At 44.7% G+C, this 16,855-nt stretch overlaps 1 protein-coding gene across 1 annotated transcript in view; it reads right to left on the bottom strand.

The window, feature by feature from the left end:
• LOC135420417 (high mobility group protein HMGI-C-like) overlaps window positions 1-16,855 on the bottom strand; it is an 86,585-nt gene that overhangs the window by 51,182 nt on the left and 18,548 nt on the right. Inside the window, exon 3 of the mRNA XM_064667888.1 lies at window positions 9,746-9,954. Within this exon, the coding sequence (XP_064523958.1) occupies window positions 9,746-9,823 (78 nt within the window). The 5' untranslated portion in view covers window positions 9,824-9,954. The remainder of the gene's footprint in view (window positions 1-9,745; window positions 9,955-16,855) is intronic.

Genomic DNA, 16,855 nt, shown 5'->3' with positions numbered 1-16,855 from the left:
AACAGGGATTTTCTAGTTAGTGACAAGTTTTGTGACAACTGTTGTCATCTGAGGATGTGGGGTTAGTGCCTTGACAACCGTGGTAGACTTCTGATTCAGGCCTGCATTCCACTTCAGAAGCCTCAGGTCAGCCAGCACTAACATCAGAGACGATGTACAAACTTGCAGAAGTTTGTAAAGGCAGTGTAGCACTTGTGAACTCCCTCTAGCTGGGGAGCATGGTGAGGTGACAGAGCTGACCCCACACGAGGCAGCTGGGACATTTCAGACAGAGAGAGAGAGGGAGAGAGATGTCTGCAGCATCCCTCGGCTGCATTTCACTGTTCACCTCCACACCTCCTGTCCCCTCTGACTACACCCTGGTTACACTGGCATGTGTGTCATGTGTGACTGTGGAAAGGTCAGCTGGCTGATTTTCAGTGTAGTGCCTCTGGCAAACATGAACCTCTGACAGTTCTCCATCTTCATTAGATGGTTCAGGCCATCGCATGTCCTTCCTTTGCCTTAGCAGATGAACCTTTCAAGGTCTCTGATGTGTTTCTCCTTATCACACGTCCCTGAGATGGGCAGCTCTAACCCCCTCCTTAGAACTTGGAGGTTAGGGCACAGAGACTAAAGGCAAGGTTTTAAAGATCCTTAAGAAATCTACGGATGCAGAGTTGGCTGATACACTTTTCAAACTATGAAATGCGTAACTGCAATTCAAATTGCTGAATTGAAAAGCCCCGAGGAGTCTATTTCCTTTTGATTGATTTCAATGGGAATTAGACACTGTTTGTTTCTGAAAATTGTTATCTTTAAGAATCTAAAAGCCTCACTTTTAGCACCTTGCCTACAACATAGCAGGAAATGGGAGTCAGAGTTTTCCAAGCATGAGGCTACTGCTCTAGCCACAGGTCCCCTTCTTAGTCCTTCCTTCCTTTTTTAAAAAACAAAAGTCACCAGCCAGCCTGCAAAGGAGGCATGTGGTACCATCAGGTTCAAAAGTTATTAGACAAATTCAAGAACAGATCCACAAGTGGCTACTGAGAACAGGGCAGGGATGTATCCACTAGCACCACTGATCCAACATTTCTGAAGGCAGTGGGGAAACAGAGGCAAGTGCTACAGCTCATAGGCTCCCCCTGAAGAGTGTGTCCTTTTGCTGAGGGGGAAACAGAACTCTTGACCAGATGGCCCAGTGCTCTGCTCCAGGAAGGCATTCCTCATGCTCTCATGTTCTCATGTTTTAAGCAGTCTGTGCTGTAGCAGTATAAATGTACCAATAGCCTGCACTGAGCACCAGCTCCTATCCCTCTGCAGTCACTGTTTCTGCTGTAGAAACTAGAACTCTCCTAGATGGACAGGAACACGTGGGCCTTGAATGATGTAGCTGCCATTTTGTTATGTAGACTGCTTTTTGTCCTGATCCCATACATTTTTAAATTGGAGTCTGAGCTGGTTATCTTTGTTTGAGCTATTTCATTGCCACAGTTCCAAACCTGTGAACACACTCTGCTTTCTCTTTCTTCTTCAAACTCTTTTGCATTCCATGTTTTCCTTCAGAGCAGTGTTATTGTGGCAGTGGCTGGCATGATTATTGCTACTTACTCCCAATCCCCCAATGGCAGAGTAATACCTCTTTAATTGGGTGTTTCTCCCTCCTGACACTAATCTCCTAACAAATGCTGATGCCCTGTTAGATGCTGTGTGGGGATCTCTCATCACTATCTCTTTAAGCAGGCAGTTGTGTGTGGAACGAATGCACAGTCACTCGGCGTGGATGGATTTGTCTGAGTCCCTGTCAGCTCCCTGGTTTTGTCACTGAAATCTTGCATTGCGGATCCGGATTTCTATTGCTTTAACTTTTGGAGGCAGATTTATCTCAGCCCCTGTCAGATCAATGGGTTTTGTCACAGAAATCTATGTGACTTTGTTCCCTGTGGAGATCTGGCTAGTCAAGTTTGTGGAGGCTGATTCAGAAAGCTGAACTCAAGGCCTTGTTTGGCTGTCTTGGGGGGGAACAATAAGAACTGAAAAGAGCAGAGGCCTAACAACCATGAAAAATTAACTAGAAAACACGGCAGCAACATACACACAAATCCCAAGACAGCACATACCCCAGAGAGCACGTTCCTGCTAAAATACGTGCACATGTGTATTTTTGCAGGTTCAGGGCTCTCTATCTGCTGGCATCATAAACAGCTGCTCAGTCTGCCCTTCTCAGTGGCTGAGATCTTACAGGGTTGTAGGCCTGAGGCTTCAAAACAGTCCTTTGTGGCTGCTCAAAACCCCCTGGAGCTATGGAGGCAGGAAGTCCATAGGAGGCACTCTTCCTTCAATGCCTCCAGTCTATTAGGAAACACTGTGCCATCAGAGATGATCCTTCTCAAGTGATACAAGCCCAGTTTTCTTTTTGCCTGTAGCCATCAGACTGCATGATTGTCTGACACTGCTACAACAGAATCTTCCAGATAAAGCTCAGCTTTAGTGAACTGCTGTGTGTCCATCTTGCCTCTTTGGTTGATTAAAACATTTCCAGGAACAGCTTCAGTAAATGAAAGTTTCCTGATGAAAAGTACATTTTCGAAATAATTTTTTTTTGTTGGTCTGAGGGATAACATTATTTCCTTTGCTTATTACTATTTGAAGATTTTTTAAAATAATGATTATCACAGTTGAATTTGACCATGATCGAGGTCTGAATGAACTTTAGGAACAAAGTGGTAGTCGAAATAATAACAGCAATAACAATAATAGGAAAGCAGGTAACATACATTAAAGGAAGAGCCTGGTGTTGACTGATAAAGACTCAGACTTGTCTGGAACAGCCAACTCAACCTGAAAGCTCAACACAGCAGGGATGGAGTCCCTGTTGGTGAAACTGCCTCAATTTTGTATTTGAAGTGGAACATTTCAAAAAGAAAGGGTACCCCAGGAAAGAGGAGGTTTGGAGAAGGTAGCCATTAGCATCTCAGCATTAATGAGAAATAGTGCAAATTGTTGGCCATGGGTGACCTCATTGTTCTCTTTGCAATATTCCAGTCCTGTGCTTTCTTTACAGCAGATGCTCATTCCTGTGCCTGCCTTGTGATAATTCCCTTCTTTCTTTTTAATGAAGCTCTCCTTTTGTTGTATGCTTTTCTATTTCAACTTTACCTCTGGAAATTCTCCATTCCCATTTTTCACCTTCTAATCCTTCTTCATCCATCTTTCTCTCCCTGCCTCATTTAAACATTCATGCTTCTGTTTTGCTCCTTCCTCTAGGTGATTATCAATTCTCTTTTAACTGGTACCCCTCCTTAGTTTTTTCCCTTTCCCATCCTTTCATCTCTCCCTCTCCCGTTTGCTGCTGCTCTCTCAGTCTCTCCGTGTGCTGCTGAGGAAGTGGTAGTCCTTAGATATTGAAATGACATGTTTAGTTCCTGCCTGTGATTCTATGCTAGATGCCTCTGCATGTCTGTGCAGCTTCAGACTTCAGCTTCATGTCTGGGTAAATACAGGAAACTGAGGGAAGCAAAGCTGAGTGAAACGTTGCTTACTTGTGGCTGTGATTTGTGGCTGTTTAATAATGGCCTCCTGATTAACACAGACTGCAATTCCAGAAATGCCACAGTGATAGATACCCAGTATATACCTAAATAGAGATACACAATTCCCTGAACATTTAAAGCCAGTGCTAGCAATACAACTATTACCTTGGAAGTTGTTCACGCCGCTGCCTGGGTGCGTATCGCCTGGTAAAACACAACTTTAATTCTGCACGGGGCTCTGAGGACCAACAAGGTGTTCAGTGATCACTATTACATGCAGCTCAGCTGTCACCATGCCTGCAGTTTTATCAAACCAGAAGAATGATGTTGTAGCTTTCATGTTTCACTTCAGAACAATGCAAAAAAGTATGTCTTCAATAAACGCTGCTGAAACTGTGCCCTCATAAGTCATCTTGTCTGCTACAGCAACTGCTTTTCACAGAGGTCCTCATACTTTATCTGGTTATAGTTAGTTAACAAAGAAGAATTACAAGGCTTGACTAGACAAAGAGCAATGAGATACCTGTAACCATCCTATTGCTTTAGTCCATCTCTTTTGGTACATCTTAGTGTGCAGCAAGGTCACTTCAACAAGGAGCTTTGAAATACTTGCTTGTTGCTGCTTTTAGACTCATTCCAGAAGCACAGAAGGCTACTTTAGTCAGATTACCTCTCTGTGATCTCCTGCAGGTGATGTGTCCCAAGCAGGAAGAGAGAAAGGACTAATGTCACTCATAAGTAAGACAGTCCAAGAGCAAAGGCTGCCTGTTCTGTCCTCAGCTAATTATCTCTTTTGCCTTCACTGTAAGTATAAACCAGGCTCCTTAGTCCAGTCTGCCATCCTGGCTCAATAAACCAAGTTGAGAGTTGCTGTTACACACTCTGTTGGGGTTATAATTATCTTTTAGCAAAAGTCCAGGTGTAGGAATGAGGAGGTGCAGAATTGCATTCCCAAAGATGACTAGTAACCTGGAATGCTCAAGTATTAACCAAGAGTGCCTGTGAGAGCACATCTCAGGTGCTGTCACATGTCAGAACCAAAAAGAAGACGTTTAAAAACCAGTTTGGAAAAGGGACTTTAGCACAAAATGTGTGGGAGGCCACATTTGGAAAAAAAAAATAACTAGAGTGAGTTGCAGCAGCACTGCTGTGGGAGGAAAACTTGCACAATGCCTTGAGTGCAGCCATGGCTGTTTTTCCTCACATTCGTGGGCTCTAATTCTACATAAAATAAGAGAAGGGGGAGTGAGAGACAACACTGCATCATCTTGACAGTCCTTTCCAAGTATATAAAAGATGAGCTGTAAGTTCCTCAGTGTCTTGCTAACACATAAGCTGGCAGCAGCAAATTGCCATCTCTGGAGCCATGCAGGACAATGACAGATTGGGGAAAGCCAGGCTAATTCTGCCAATAGCAGTGTCCAGCCATGTTTTCCAATAGTTGGCTAATTAGCAGAAATAGAGATTTCCAAGACAGAAAAAGACAATTAGGGAGCTCTGTAAAAGCCTCAAGGCTGGCTGTGAGACAAACCCCAGAGGACTGTGGTACCAAGGCTATGCATGCGTGCCCCTGATTTTAAGCTGACAGAAATGAGTGTTGGACTGAAGGCTTGATAGACATTTATTACCTGAAACTGGCTGATGATCTCAGTCCACCTTCTACTGGATAGCTGCCTACACCACTAAAGAAACAGCTCATACTTCCAAATTTGTGGACATTCAGGCTACTGCTTTAAATTGACCGTGAGGGCTGAGATATCTGAGCTGCCTCCGTAGAGATCCATCTGGTTCAGCACTGAGGCAAACTCAGCCCTGTGAGGGGAGAAGGAATTTATGTAGTTTGCTTATACTGTACCTGTCCAGATTAAAGGGAGGCCTCATTTAATTGTCTGTCAGTCTGGTATACTTGCCATGCACTACAGTTCTGTAAAACTTAGACTCTGGAACTCTTTAAATAACCAGAGGGACCGGTCAGCAAAAGGTCACTGGGGGAGCAGAAACATTAGGATACAGCCTAAATAATGACTTCAGCAACCATGGAAAGTCAGGTGGATTTACTGGTTGTAATAGCCCAAAATTAGCTTTGCAGGGGTTATAATTTAGGACGATATTGTACAGCTGTAAATTCAACTTCAGCAGTTGTGTAGGGCTCCCATCTCAGAATCATTAAGGTTGGAAAAGACCTCCAAGAACTTCCCCTTGGAATGAGTGATAGAAATGAAAGAGGTCACCAAATGGTTATACTCAATGTAAAGCCAAATAAAATTAATTTAATACTTGAAGAGAACTGCAAGATAGGAAGTTTCCAGTGATATCAAAGAGGTTCAGTCCTTTGTTCCACTTTGGAACAAAACTACTGATTGTAATTAGCCTCATGTATGAACTATAACTACTTGTATGAATGCCCAACTTGTGGGAATTCCATTTATTTGTCCAGAACAGACAAATCTTAGATCTGGAAATTGGGTCAGAAATCAGAATGTCTGGTCAAATCACTGAAATTCTGGTTACAGTGAAAATGCATGGGTTGCTTTTGAGGTTATAAACCATATATATGACTATATTCAGCTTCTTTCTAGCCTAAACCTCCATTAGGTAATCCCAGTGTACCTTATGTCATTCAGACTCCCCTCTAATACAGAGCCTACAGGTGAGTAAATGTTGCATTGTTTAAAAATCAAAATTTTATGGTAAAAGTGAGGAGTAGAACTGTGAGGGCTCCAGAAAGATGCTTTGGTAACAGCCTGCCGTCAGTTCTAAGCAGGAGGGAAATGTGAGGCATGAAAGACAGGCTCTGACAAAACCTGGTCTCAGGTCAGGAGCTGCTGTAGACACCAAATCTGTTGCTTTGAACTGCTCTCTCAAGGAAAGCAGCAGCTAACACTGCCTACAGAGAACTGTGGTGTCTGAAACTACTGAGTGGTCTTTGAAGGCAGCCCCATACAGAGCCTCCATTACAACAGGTAATCAGAGTAAGAGATTCTTCAGGGAGAAGAGGGGTGAGTTCCTTGGAAAGTACTTGGAAAAGATAATTTCAAGCTATCTGTGGAGGAAAAAGATCAAAAAGAGATGGTAGATTTTTGTCCTTGTTAATAAGCATCTCAGCAATGGAAACAATGCTACGTGTTGCAGCTCCTTCTCAAACAAACTGGCATTATGTGCCTTGTCTCCCAGCTCCCATGTGCACCCCCAGAGAACAGGGATGTCTGCTCACAGAATAAGGTGGTACAGCAGCAGAGCAGATGCAGCTACATCACTTTAGGCCTGTTTGGAAAATTTTCCACAGTACTTTGGCCTTAGACACAAAATTAAGTGCAACACAGTCCGTGCTCCCAGCCAACAGGATATTCCTGTAAAAAGAGGAGGGCTGTTCAGTGCTGTGGCAAAATGTGAGAGACTGTGTCCTGGCAAAGGCTCTGCCACAGCTGATCCTTCCTGGAAAAGCAAGAAAGGGCACTAGAGCACAGCTCCATTCTGCAGCCAGGGTAATTCCCCACCTGCCCCCAGTGTGAAGTCCTCCAAATCAGCCAGGCTAATCCTCAGGGAAAGTGGAAATTACAGAGCAGAATCATTACAGGGCATAGAAAATTATGCAGTCCAACTATGAAGGACTACTATTGCTTTTTAAATTGGAAGACTCATTTAAATTTAATTAATCAGACCACCTTCATGTACAATTAGAACTGTATCTCTCAGTGATACTTCTGCTTTGAGAACCACATGACCTTCAGGAAAACAGAGCTTAGCAAATTATTGCTTCTAAATTTTGCATATTGAGGATTTGGGGGGTTACCTGCAGACGTGACTTTTGGATGTGTTGAAATGGCAACACAGGCAGGCCAAAGGAAATATCCTTCCCCTTCTCCCTGCAGTGTTAAGCACAGATTTTCAGTTGTTTGGGAGCTGACAGCATGGGACCAGCTCTTGTGTTTGGTAAAACATCCTGCCCTCACTGTAAAAGCAGGTTTTTCAGTCAGCTTCCCTTAAGGTTAAACATAATCACTCAGGGCCAGCTGCTCTTCCAGCCTCCTTTTAGTCTCCTCAAACAATTGTGAGATCACCTGTAAATTAGCATAAAAAATCAGGGAAAGCAGCAATGCTGAAAGCAGTTCAAGCTGGAAGTCAGACTGAGTGTGCTCCACTGCAGTCACAGTCTCAGGTGGGAACTCTGATAAAATGACAGTGTAGAATGACAGCTTAAGAGGAACCTGTGGGTGGATTGGCATTAAACCTGTCCCAGACACACAGACTCATCACCCAAGTCACACAAGAAGAGGTTGGTGAAACAGCACAAAATTATCTAATTGTATTAGGAAGAAGAACAGGTTATCTAATTCATGTGTTGTGCTGCCAGAAATCCAAATCATAGCTCACAACACTGTAATTTTGGATATCTTAAGACACAGAGCAAAGTGGCACATAAACTCTTCTCATCTTCATTCAGGATCAAAAGCTGCTGGATTTTTTGGGGCCATCACAGACTCAAACCAAATGAAGGGGAATGCAAAATTTCATAGTGCCTGTCTCCTAAAACCTTCCATACCATAAACACCAGGGTAACAATATTTGGTGCTGAAACAGTCTCCCAGTCAGCCTCAGAGTTAGATGAAGCAAAATCAAACCATAACTAAAGCAAAGTGAAGAGGAACTTGCAGTGGGCCAGTTTTGTATCTCTAATTTTTATCTTACAACACAATCAAGGAATCACTGATGAAGACTGAATTCTTCATTCCTTCCTGTATCTTTGCAATTCTCAGTAGAGAAAAAATATTAAGAGTACATAGTACCACTGCTTATCAAAATAGTTAATGGTCCTTTCATGAGGCAGCTCTTGCTCTAGACTTAATTTCTTTTAGGATCTAAACAGTGCTAAGAAACCCACTAATTAATTCTTGAGCCCTTGCAAACAGCCACCTTCCTATTGTTAACCTTCTCCCTGTGAGACAATGAGTGCAGAGCTGTCAGGGCTGTGTCTCCCCAGGGGACAGGCATGGGGAGAGCGTGATAAAACACTTGAAACGTCTCGGGCCCTTCCTCTCACACAGTGCCCAGAGCAGCTGTTCCAGTAACAGCTCCCGGCATCCAGAGGGATGGCTTTTGCCTGAGCCTCAGTGGTGACTGGCAGCCCTTGCCAGCTGTGATCGACGGCAAGGTTGTATCCGTGCTGCTCCCGGGATGTCCTGTATCCTCTCTGCTGATTAGAATCAGGGACACACCTGCCTGGGAAGAGGCTATCTTGGCATGCACTGCACTGAGGGATTTGCAGTTGGATTAATGGCTGTATGACTCCTTTAAATACCTCACAGGAGAGATTTCTGGAAAGGGCAGGCATTGCAATGGGACTGGCAGAGTGCTCTGGCTCACAGGCACTGGCTCTGAGTGCACTAGGACATGGGAAGGACTGAGGAATACTGTCCTTTCACAGTGATGTGAAAAGACATGCTCCCATGGTGAATTTGTTTATGTTGTTCAGTTTTTCTTGTGACCTCTCAGCAAACCTGTTTTAAAGGCTTTCCTGTGTCCCACTAGTCTTTGTCCAGCAGCAGAACTCTTCTGCACCAGCTGTACAGACATCTTTCTCTCTCAGTTCAGCAAAGGGTTCTTTGGTAGACAGCAATCCCCTGGCCTTGCAGACCTTGGTCTAGTATGAATAACACACTTTTTAGGAGTTCCCTTGACAAATACCCAGAGCACACAGAAGTCCAGCCTCCCAAAGGACAGACTGACTCTGGGCAGTGGGTGGTGAGCTGTATACATATGCACCAAAGGATCACTGCTCTCCAGGGAGCATGAGAAGCATCTGCCAAAGGAAACCCTCTCAACTTCCTGCAGGGCATGAAAAGGAACGACACCATGACTGACACAGTGACAAGTGTGGAGTGACAAGTATGGAGCGACAAGTGTGAAGCAACAAGTGTGGAAGTGCCTCACAAGAGGGACTGATTTGTTGGTAATGCTCTGAAAACCCCTCATCCCCACAAGGAGGAGGAAGAACAAACAGCCTCCACCAAAGCTGTCACCTCCATGGTGTCCAGTATCCTTTCCACATCTTCATCAATCACAAAGCCACATCCCAGGCAGACTCTGGGGTAACATACACATGGACATCATTTGGCCTCCCTAGGGAATTTCTGTTCTACAGCTGGGGCTCTCATTCAGTGAGAAACTAATTTCCTTAATCCTGAGATTGTACCCTTTCTTCTCCAGAAAGATACAAAGAACAGTCCACTTACCAGCAGAAAGGGCCCTGAACCTTCCTGACAGATGTCTGTGGAATCTGTCCTTGAAACTCCAGTGGAAGTGATTCCCATCTTTCACATTTACATGATGATAATTTCCCACTGGAGATTCCTCATTCTGGGTCTCCGTGTCATTTTGTCCCTCACTGCTGTAGCTCAATGCCAACACTGAGTTCATGCCACCTCCTGCAGTCAATGTCTGCCTGAGGAGACAGAATAAATGGTTATTAAACCTGCTCTGGATTTGCTGTCATATTGTAACTAGGCACTGGAAATCAAATAAATATATCATAAGCTGAGCAGTTAAAATGTCTACTGAAAAAACAGACTCAGGCAAAATGGCTTAATCTGCAGCATTAATGAGTAACAGATTGTTCCATCAATAGTATATGAGGAGCAGCATGCAGGAAGGCTAGTCCCCAAGTTCCCTGGGACTCACAGCCTTGTAAAAGGCCCAGTTCAGAAGAATACTCAAGGACATGATTAAGGTTAAGCATGTGTTTAAATCCCAGTGATTCAGTGAGACTGAGGTACGAGCTTAAATGTTTTTTTGACTCAGGGTGCTTAACTAAACTGGAGGTTATTCTGTGCAAAAAGCTCAAAGTCAGAAGCAAGAAGAGCTGGGAGGAGGGGGCTGGCCAGCTCTGTGCTGCTGGACATATGCAGCCATCCTGCTATCCCAGCTCTTAGGAAGAGGGAGATAGCTCTGTGTTTCATCATCAGCCTCAGAACCACCCCTGAGATGCACCTCCTAAGTCAGCCTCAGTCTGTGCCACACATTGTCTTTTTTCCTAATGTAATCATCAGTATAAGGAGATCCTCCGACTTTGCCCGGACCCAAGTGTACATCCTGACTCCTGCCTGCACGGGCACAGCTCACAGACACATCCCAGCACAGCCATCCCGTGCTCCCTCCTGTGCAGCACATGCACATTTGGAGATGATCAGTAGCAGTTCCAGGATCCAAAAAGGACCAGGGCCCCACTTGACATGCAGAATGAAAAACCAGGTTCTTTCTCAGAGAGCTTGCTGACTTAATGAATGCTGAGAGAACAAGGGAATAAACCAGAGAAATCTCAAGGCCTTTAAGGACAGAAAGGGAGTCTGAGAAAGGGAGATAGTAAAAACAAATGGATAATATTTCCTGTTGAATACATGCACCTAAACCGCAGCAGAAACAATACAAGGCTATGGATTTGTGTGTGCAGCCCTGGCCACCAGAAAGGCCCACCTCATATGAACTGAGTACCTCTGCCATGCCATTAACTAGATGGTGCAGAGCAAATAGTGAAATTGCTTCACAAAAGCAATGAAGACAACTGGCCAGCTCTTGCTGTGGTTAATTCAGATTGGCTCTGTGTTTCTTACGTATTATTATTCTGGTTTAACTTATTCCTTCATTTCTAGTGTCTGCTCAGGTGAAGCAGACATAATACTCTCCTCCATACACACACACACTGTAATCTGCTCCTAGTCCCTTAACAAGGGTCAGCATGGACTGTGGTTAGGAAAGCAGAAGAAATTAGTGTGATGGGTGCTAGTGAATGGCCTGCTCTTCCATGAACACTTTGCTGCCTAAAGCTTAAGAAGTCACATGGGGTGTTTGCAGAGAGGAGAAAATGTCCTTAATTGGCAAAGCCTTAGGAGCCCAGGGCTTCCATCCAGCTGTTACACTGAGGTGAACTGAAGCCTCCAGGGTGTTTATAGATGGATGGTGCTCACAATTTTCCAGGTTAGGTTAATGTGGACAAACATGGGGAAAGAGAAGGACATCACTAGGATCAGTGCAAACCCCCTTATTTTTGTCTTCTTGGCAAAACCAGCTGTCTTGATGTTTAAATGTTTTATATTCTTTAATCAACTTTGTGGTGTTAAATCCAAACTAGCTGAATTCATAGTTGGGATTTGTGGAAAGACAATGGGTCTGCTTAAATGGGTCTGCTACTATTCATACCATAGTCCCTCTTCAGATCCCTTGGGAAATGAAGACTGAGTCTGCAGTCTAGTAGCAGAAGACAGTGATTTCATTTTAACTGCAACTAGAAATCATTGCAATGACCTTGGATGAGTCAATGACTTCCTGGCTCCTGTCAGATGGGGAAGAGGGAGCCTTACTTGCCTGCATGGGAGACCATGAGTGCTGGAGCTGGGTATTCTGACCAAGTCTTTTGAAATTCTGTAGGGAAAGGCTTCAGAACAAGGTAAAGTCATGGGCCTCCCTCATCCACACCCCTGTGCAACTCACCCATCCCATGGGGAGGTGCAGTGACATGACCCATTGGAGCAGAAACGCCGGGGCTGCCAGGAGGACTCACCCACAGTTTGCTCATACCCGTAGCTACAGAGTGTGTGACTCTCGCCTTGCACTGCCCCACCTGACCACGGCGTGCTCGCTCCAAGAAGCCCCCACACGAGCCAAGAAGCTGCCTTGGTTTGATGCCATGGAATAGATACGTTCATTCTCCGAGTGCTGGGGCCTGACCAAGGATGGCAGCAAACATTTACGAGCACAGGTGTTACTGGCAGGTGTTTTGTTTCCCAGGAAGCTCCTTCTGGCTGAGAGGCTGCCAGCCCATCCATCCGCCTCCCCCATCGCCACACAACCTCGCCTCCCCCAGGGACTTCCCAGCAGGCCTATTTGCAAACAGCAGGCACAGGCAATGAACACATCAGGCAATTAAATGGCAGATCAATTCGACTTAGCTTCTCTTGGGAAAGCAGCCCTTGGGAGACAGAAGAATGAAGCAGCAGGAGACAAAGGCAGAGAGAAAAATTGAGAGGTACAGGAGAGAAGGAGGAGAGCAGAAGAGCAAAGATGGAAACACAGCAGGCAGAAAGGGCTACACACAATGTGGTGTGAAACCACTACTGCAGGGGAGGAGGCATTCAGGGAAAAAAGGGCATGGCTAGTATAGGCAGCATGAGAAAGACAAAATTGTGGGGAAGATATAGGAAAGAGAGTATATCTAAAGGAAGGTAAGAGCAAGATTGGGAAAAATGAGACTGGAGAGAGTGGGATAATGAATATTGCAACTGTAGAGAATGGCCCCAACTGGTGCCCAGGATCTCAAGCACAATGGGTCCCCTATAAATGTTTACATACAGGCAAAAATTGTAAGCTTCACAATTTTTGAACCATCAGCAAAAAATACACTGGTAATATCCTATTCACTTTTTTTAAACTGATGGAGAATCACTGGCTATGGACAGAGAACTTCTCTCCCTGAAATACGCCATGAAACGGGAGCTTTCTGGGACCAATATGAAAAACAGACAGTGGAACTGCCAAGCAGAAGGAAAGGAAATTAAACAGGCTGGTATCACTCCAGCCAGCTGAGTGGAACACTAGAGCAGAAAAACCAACATGAACTCCTAATTAGTTTTCAGTTTCTATCTTTAATAATCTGAGATACTGGTAGTACTAACCCACTTAGTAATGCTAGTGGCAGGCCTTCAAGAGTCATGAGTGAGGTACCAAAAATCTGAGAGTCTTTTCTTTAAAAAAGTCACAATTCCTGGTTTTGCCTTCTTTAAACAAACAAACAATCAAATAAACAAATCCTATGCTTTACAGTTTCATTTTTTTGTCTTCAACAGGTGTACTAGAAATGTAATCACGTTTTTAAAGCAAAGATGAACTTCAAAATTACAGCCTGACTTGGGGAGAGGGAGAACACTATAGTTAGGGGACCCAGAGAACGTTTGACAGTCCACAACACAGAAGGATCTTTCCCTGTATGACCTTCATCCTGCCAGACTACCCTGCAAGAGAAGTGCCCCCTTGCAGTACATCTCTCTTTGCACTTCCCCCCTCAGCTGGGAACAGTGCAAATCTCCCTCTCCCTGCTTCCCAACCCGCTGCTGCTGCTCTGCAGGACTCTGCCCCATCCTAGGGGCGCGCTTCTCACGTGTCCTTTCCAGCCCGGCAGGAGCCAGCCACAGGAGGGACATCCAAATGTCAGGCCTTGAAGCTGCTGTGCCAAAGGACAAATGAAAATATCTCACAGGGACTCTAGGGAAGCCATGTCTTTCCAGATTTTATGCTAAGGCTCTGTAGTATCACACTATGCTCTTATAAATTCCTTTCTTGCATGGCTTCCATCCAAGCCTGTCGAGGCTATTTACATACACCCACCGTATTTACAAGAGTGCTGTGAAGAAGCAAAAGACAAAACCAAACCAAACCGTGCAATGAGTCAGTGGCAGAAATGCTGATAAACCCAGACTCCTTGCTGCCTCTTTCTTCTTATTAGGTAGACAATGCCACCTTTCTTCTTCCCCCTTCAACTGTCCCATGACAGATTTTGAAGAATAACTCTATGAAGAATTAATATTCCAGTTTCTGCTTAGGTAGGGGAGCCAAAAATATTAAATCCAGCATTAGGGATGACCCCACAATAGGTAACCAGTTTGGAAATCCCAGGCCTGATTGCTTCACACCTCAAGTCCAGCACACTAGAACTGCCTTTTTTCTACCACTTTATATTTCTCTCTTTGCAGGAAAACAATGAAGTTGCTGAGTCTGAGAAGGTCTAGCACCAGTTTGTCCTACAATGTGGAATCAGACCTTGCTGCTCATTTAGTTTTCCCCTTCTATTTCCTTAACCTTGTTCCCTCTCCCTCTTACAGCCCAGCTCCACAACTTGCACTGTCCATTCAGTGGTGACAAATTCTTTTAGTCCAGTACAGTCCTGGCAGATGTTGTTCCTGAGGCCATGAGGTCCCCATTCTGAAGCAGAGCACGAAGGACTGGCATTTTCAGGACCCACAGGCAGCTGCCACAGAAGGAATGAGGATGAATTTACCAGCCAGCTGCCACTTCACTCTCACTAACCTCGAGCCAGTGATCTCCATTGCCAAAGCACTGAATGGAACAGGATGGCTTGCACTACAGCTAGGAGAGAGGTAATCCCACAAATAGGAGGGTGGAGAGGCAAGAAAGCCAAAAAATTTAAACTAAGTTCACAAGAACTAGGAGAGTGGCAGAAGATGGAACATCTGGTCTGCTGGCTTGCTCTGTCCTGCAAGCACACACACACAGACAGATGTGCACACCCTCCTCCTGTCTGCTACATCTGGGCATCTGGACCTCTGTCAGCTCATATGGCCAACTCTACATCCCTCCTCAATATAGGTTCTTTGGCTACCAGATCCCACAAACAAATTAAGTCCTTATGTGGACATGAATAACTGTCTGAAATCTGCCTCCTCCCAAAGTTTGACTCTGTAAACAACTCAGTCCTTCAGCCTCTGCTTGCCTGTCCTGAATTTTCCACAGCACTTAATCTGTAAATGGAACAGTCACACTGGCAGCAGACACTGCAGCCTCAGTTCCCTCTTTCCCCACAAACAGAAGCCGGGCATGGATTAGAGGCTGTGTGCTCCATAGAGAGCAGGCTGCACAGGGGCTGTGCTGCCACAGAGCTCTGTGTCACAGCCCTGTCCCCAGCACAGTCCTGAGGGGAGCAGCACCATGGCTCTGCAGCCATGGCTGTGAGGGAAGCTTCTCCTGGGGCTGGAGCAGAGAATCCACACAAGCACCCGGAGGAGCCTTAGCAAGGCAAGTACTCCCAACCTCCCCTGCCCTGCTGCAGCACTGGCACGATTTATATTCCTAGGGCACAGCTGGAGACAAGCTGCAGCACAGCACTGGAGAATGAAAGAGCAAGTTCCTGCAGCAAGGCAGAAATACAGGAGCTGGAGGTGACTAGAATGGGGAGATGAAGTCCTCCTGACTCTCAGTGAATCCTCACTTCCACTGTTCTTTGTCATGAGACAACAGGACTGCCTGGTACCTGCCGAGAGGAGAGCTGACAGAGAAATCCTGGCTATGCTCTAGTGGCCTTGTTCAAAGCAATCAGCTCTTTCTGACAGGAGTTCTCCTCTTTTTTCAAATTACCTATTTTGCTGTGTCTACATCGTCATCAGAGGTGGCTGCAGCACCTGCAAACAGACTAGAAAGGGTTTTCAACTCTTGCTGCTCTTTTTCTTGCAATGCATGAATGATCCACCTGCCTGTGTTCTTTATTTCTGACCTGATGAATTGCTGCTCCTTCTCTCACATCACAAAATGAATTCCTCAATGGACCCCCAATATTGCTTTTTCAGTCCAGAATCCTCAGCATCATGGTTTTTCTTAGCACTGTGGAGCTGTGTCCAGTTTTGACAGGATTTAATGGGTGCTTGCTCCCAGATGTCTGACACATGAAATAAAAGGAGCAGATAAATATGATCAATATTAAATATGAGGAATGTATCTACAGGTAATAAAAACTGACTAAGCTTTGTAGACTTTAGTTGTATTCACTCAATTCTGTGAGGCACTTGCTATAAATAAAGGTTGGTCAAGACTCTACAACTCACATCAAGACCTACAGGTTTTTCAAGAGAGTTCATGGAGATATTAGACCTCAAAACTGGAAAATATGGTAAGAGCTTCACATCTGCCTTGGTGCTGGCTGCAAAAAGCCATTGTGCCCATTGTTTGTATCTGGAAATTCAAAATCAAGAACCCAGCATCAAGACATTAAAAAAAAAAAATAAATCAATAATTAGTTGTCTTTGAGTCTGTACATGTTTGTGCTTCCAAGCCTTTCTCACAGGTAGACAGGTTAGAAACTGACATTTTAAAAAATGAAAGCAGAGACACATAATTGCATGACCTGAGAGCTTAGACTTTAACATCAGATTTTACAAGGCTTACAATAAAAACGTGGTGACTGGTAGCATGGGGGATTCACATTCCTTTCTTTGTGCAACAAAAAGAGAGAAGAACATGAACATTCCAAATACAGCCTGTCACCTGTGTTCTTCTTGATCTTTTTGACTTTATTGAGCCTGTCAGCTGCAGTGGAAGCCAGTTCCACATGTGATCCCCCAGTGGTAACACTCACAAATAGGTTTGCAGTGTGTGACACCACCCCTATCATAAATGCTGTGGTTTATGAACTATTCCTGGGGCAGCAGAAAAGGAGCACTAAAAATTGATATAAATGACAATGACCACACTGCCTGGCTTTATGTCCTGTCTTTTTATACCCCTCCTTTTTTCTTCAATATTTGTTTCTTTCTAAAATCTTTACCTTCCAAAAGTTCTCCTATATT

Source organism: Pseudopipra pipra, chromosome 11, assembly GCF_036250125.1.
Source record: "Pseudopipra pipra isolate bDixPip1 chromosome 11, bDixPip1.hap1, whole genome shotgun sequence".
In the NCBI taxonomy this organism is placed as follows: Eukaryota; Metazoa; Chordata; class Aves; order Passeriformes; family Pipridae; genus Pseudopipra; species Pseudopipra pipra.
The sequence above is the reverse complement of the archived record's forward strand: the minus strand, read 5'-3'. Positions and strand labels throughout refer to the sequence as shown.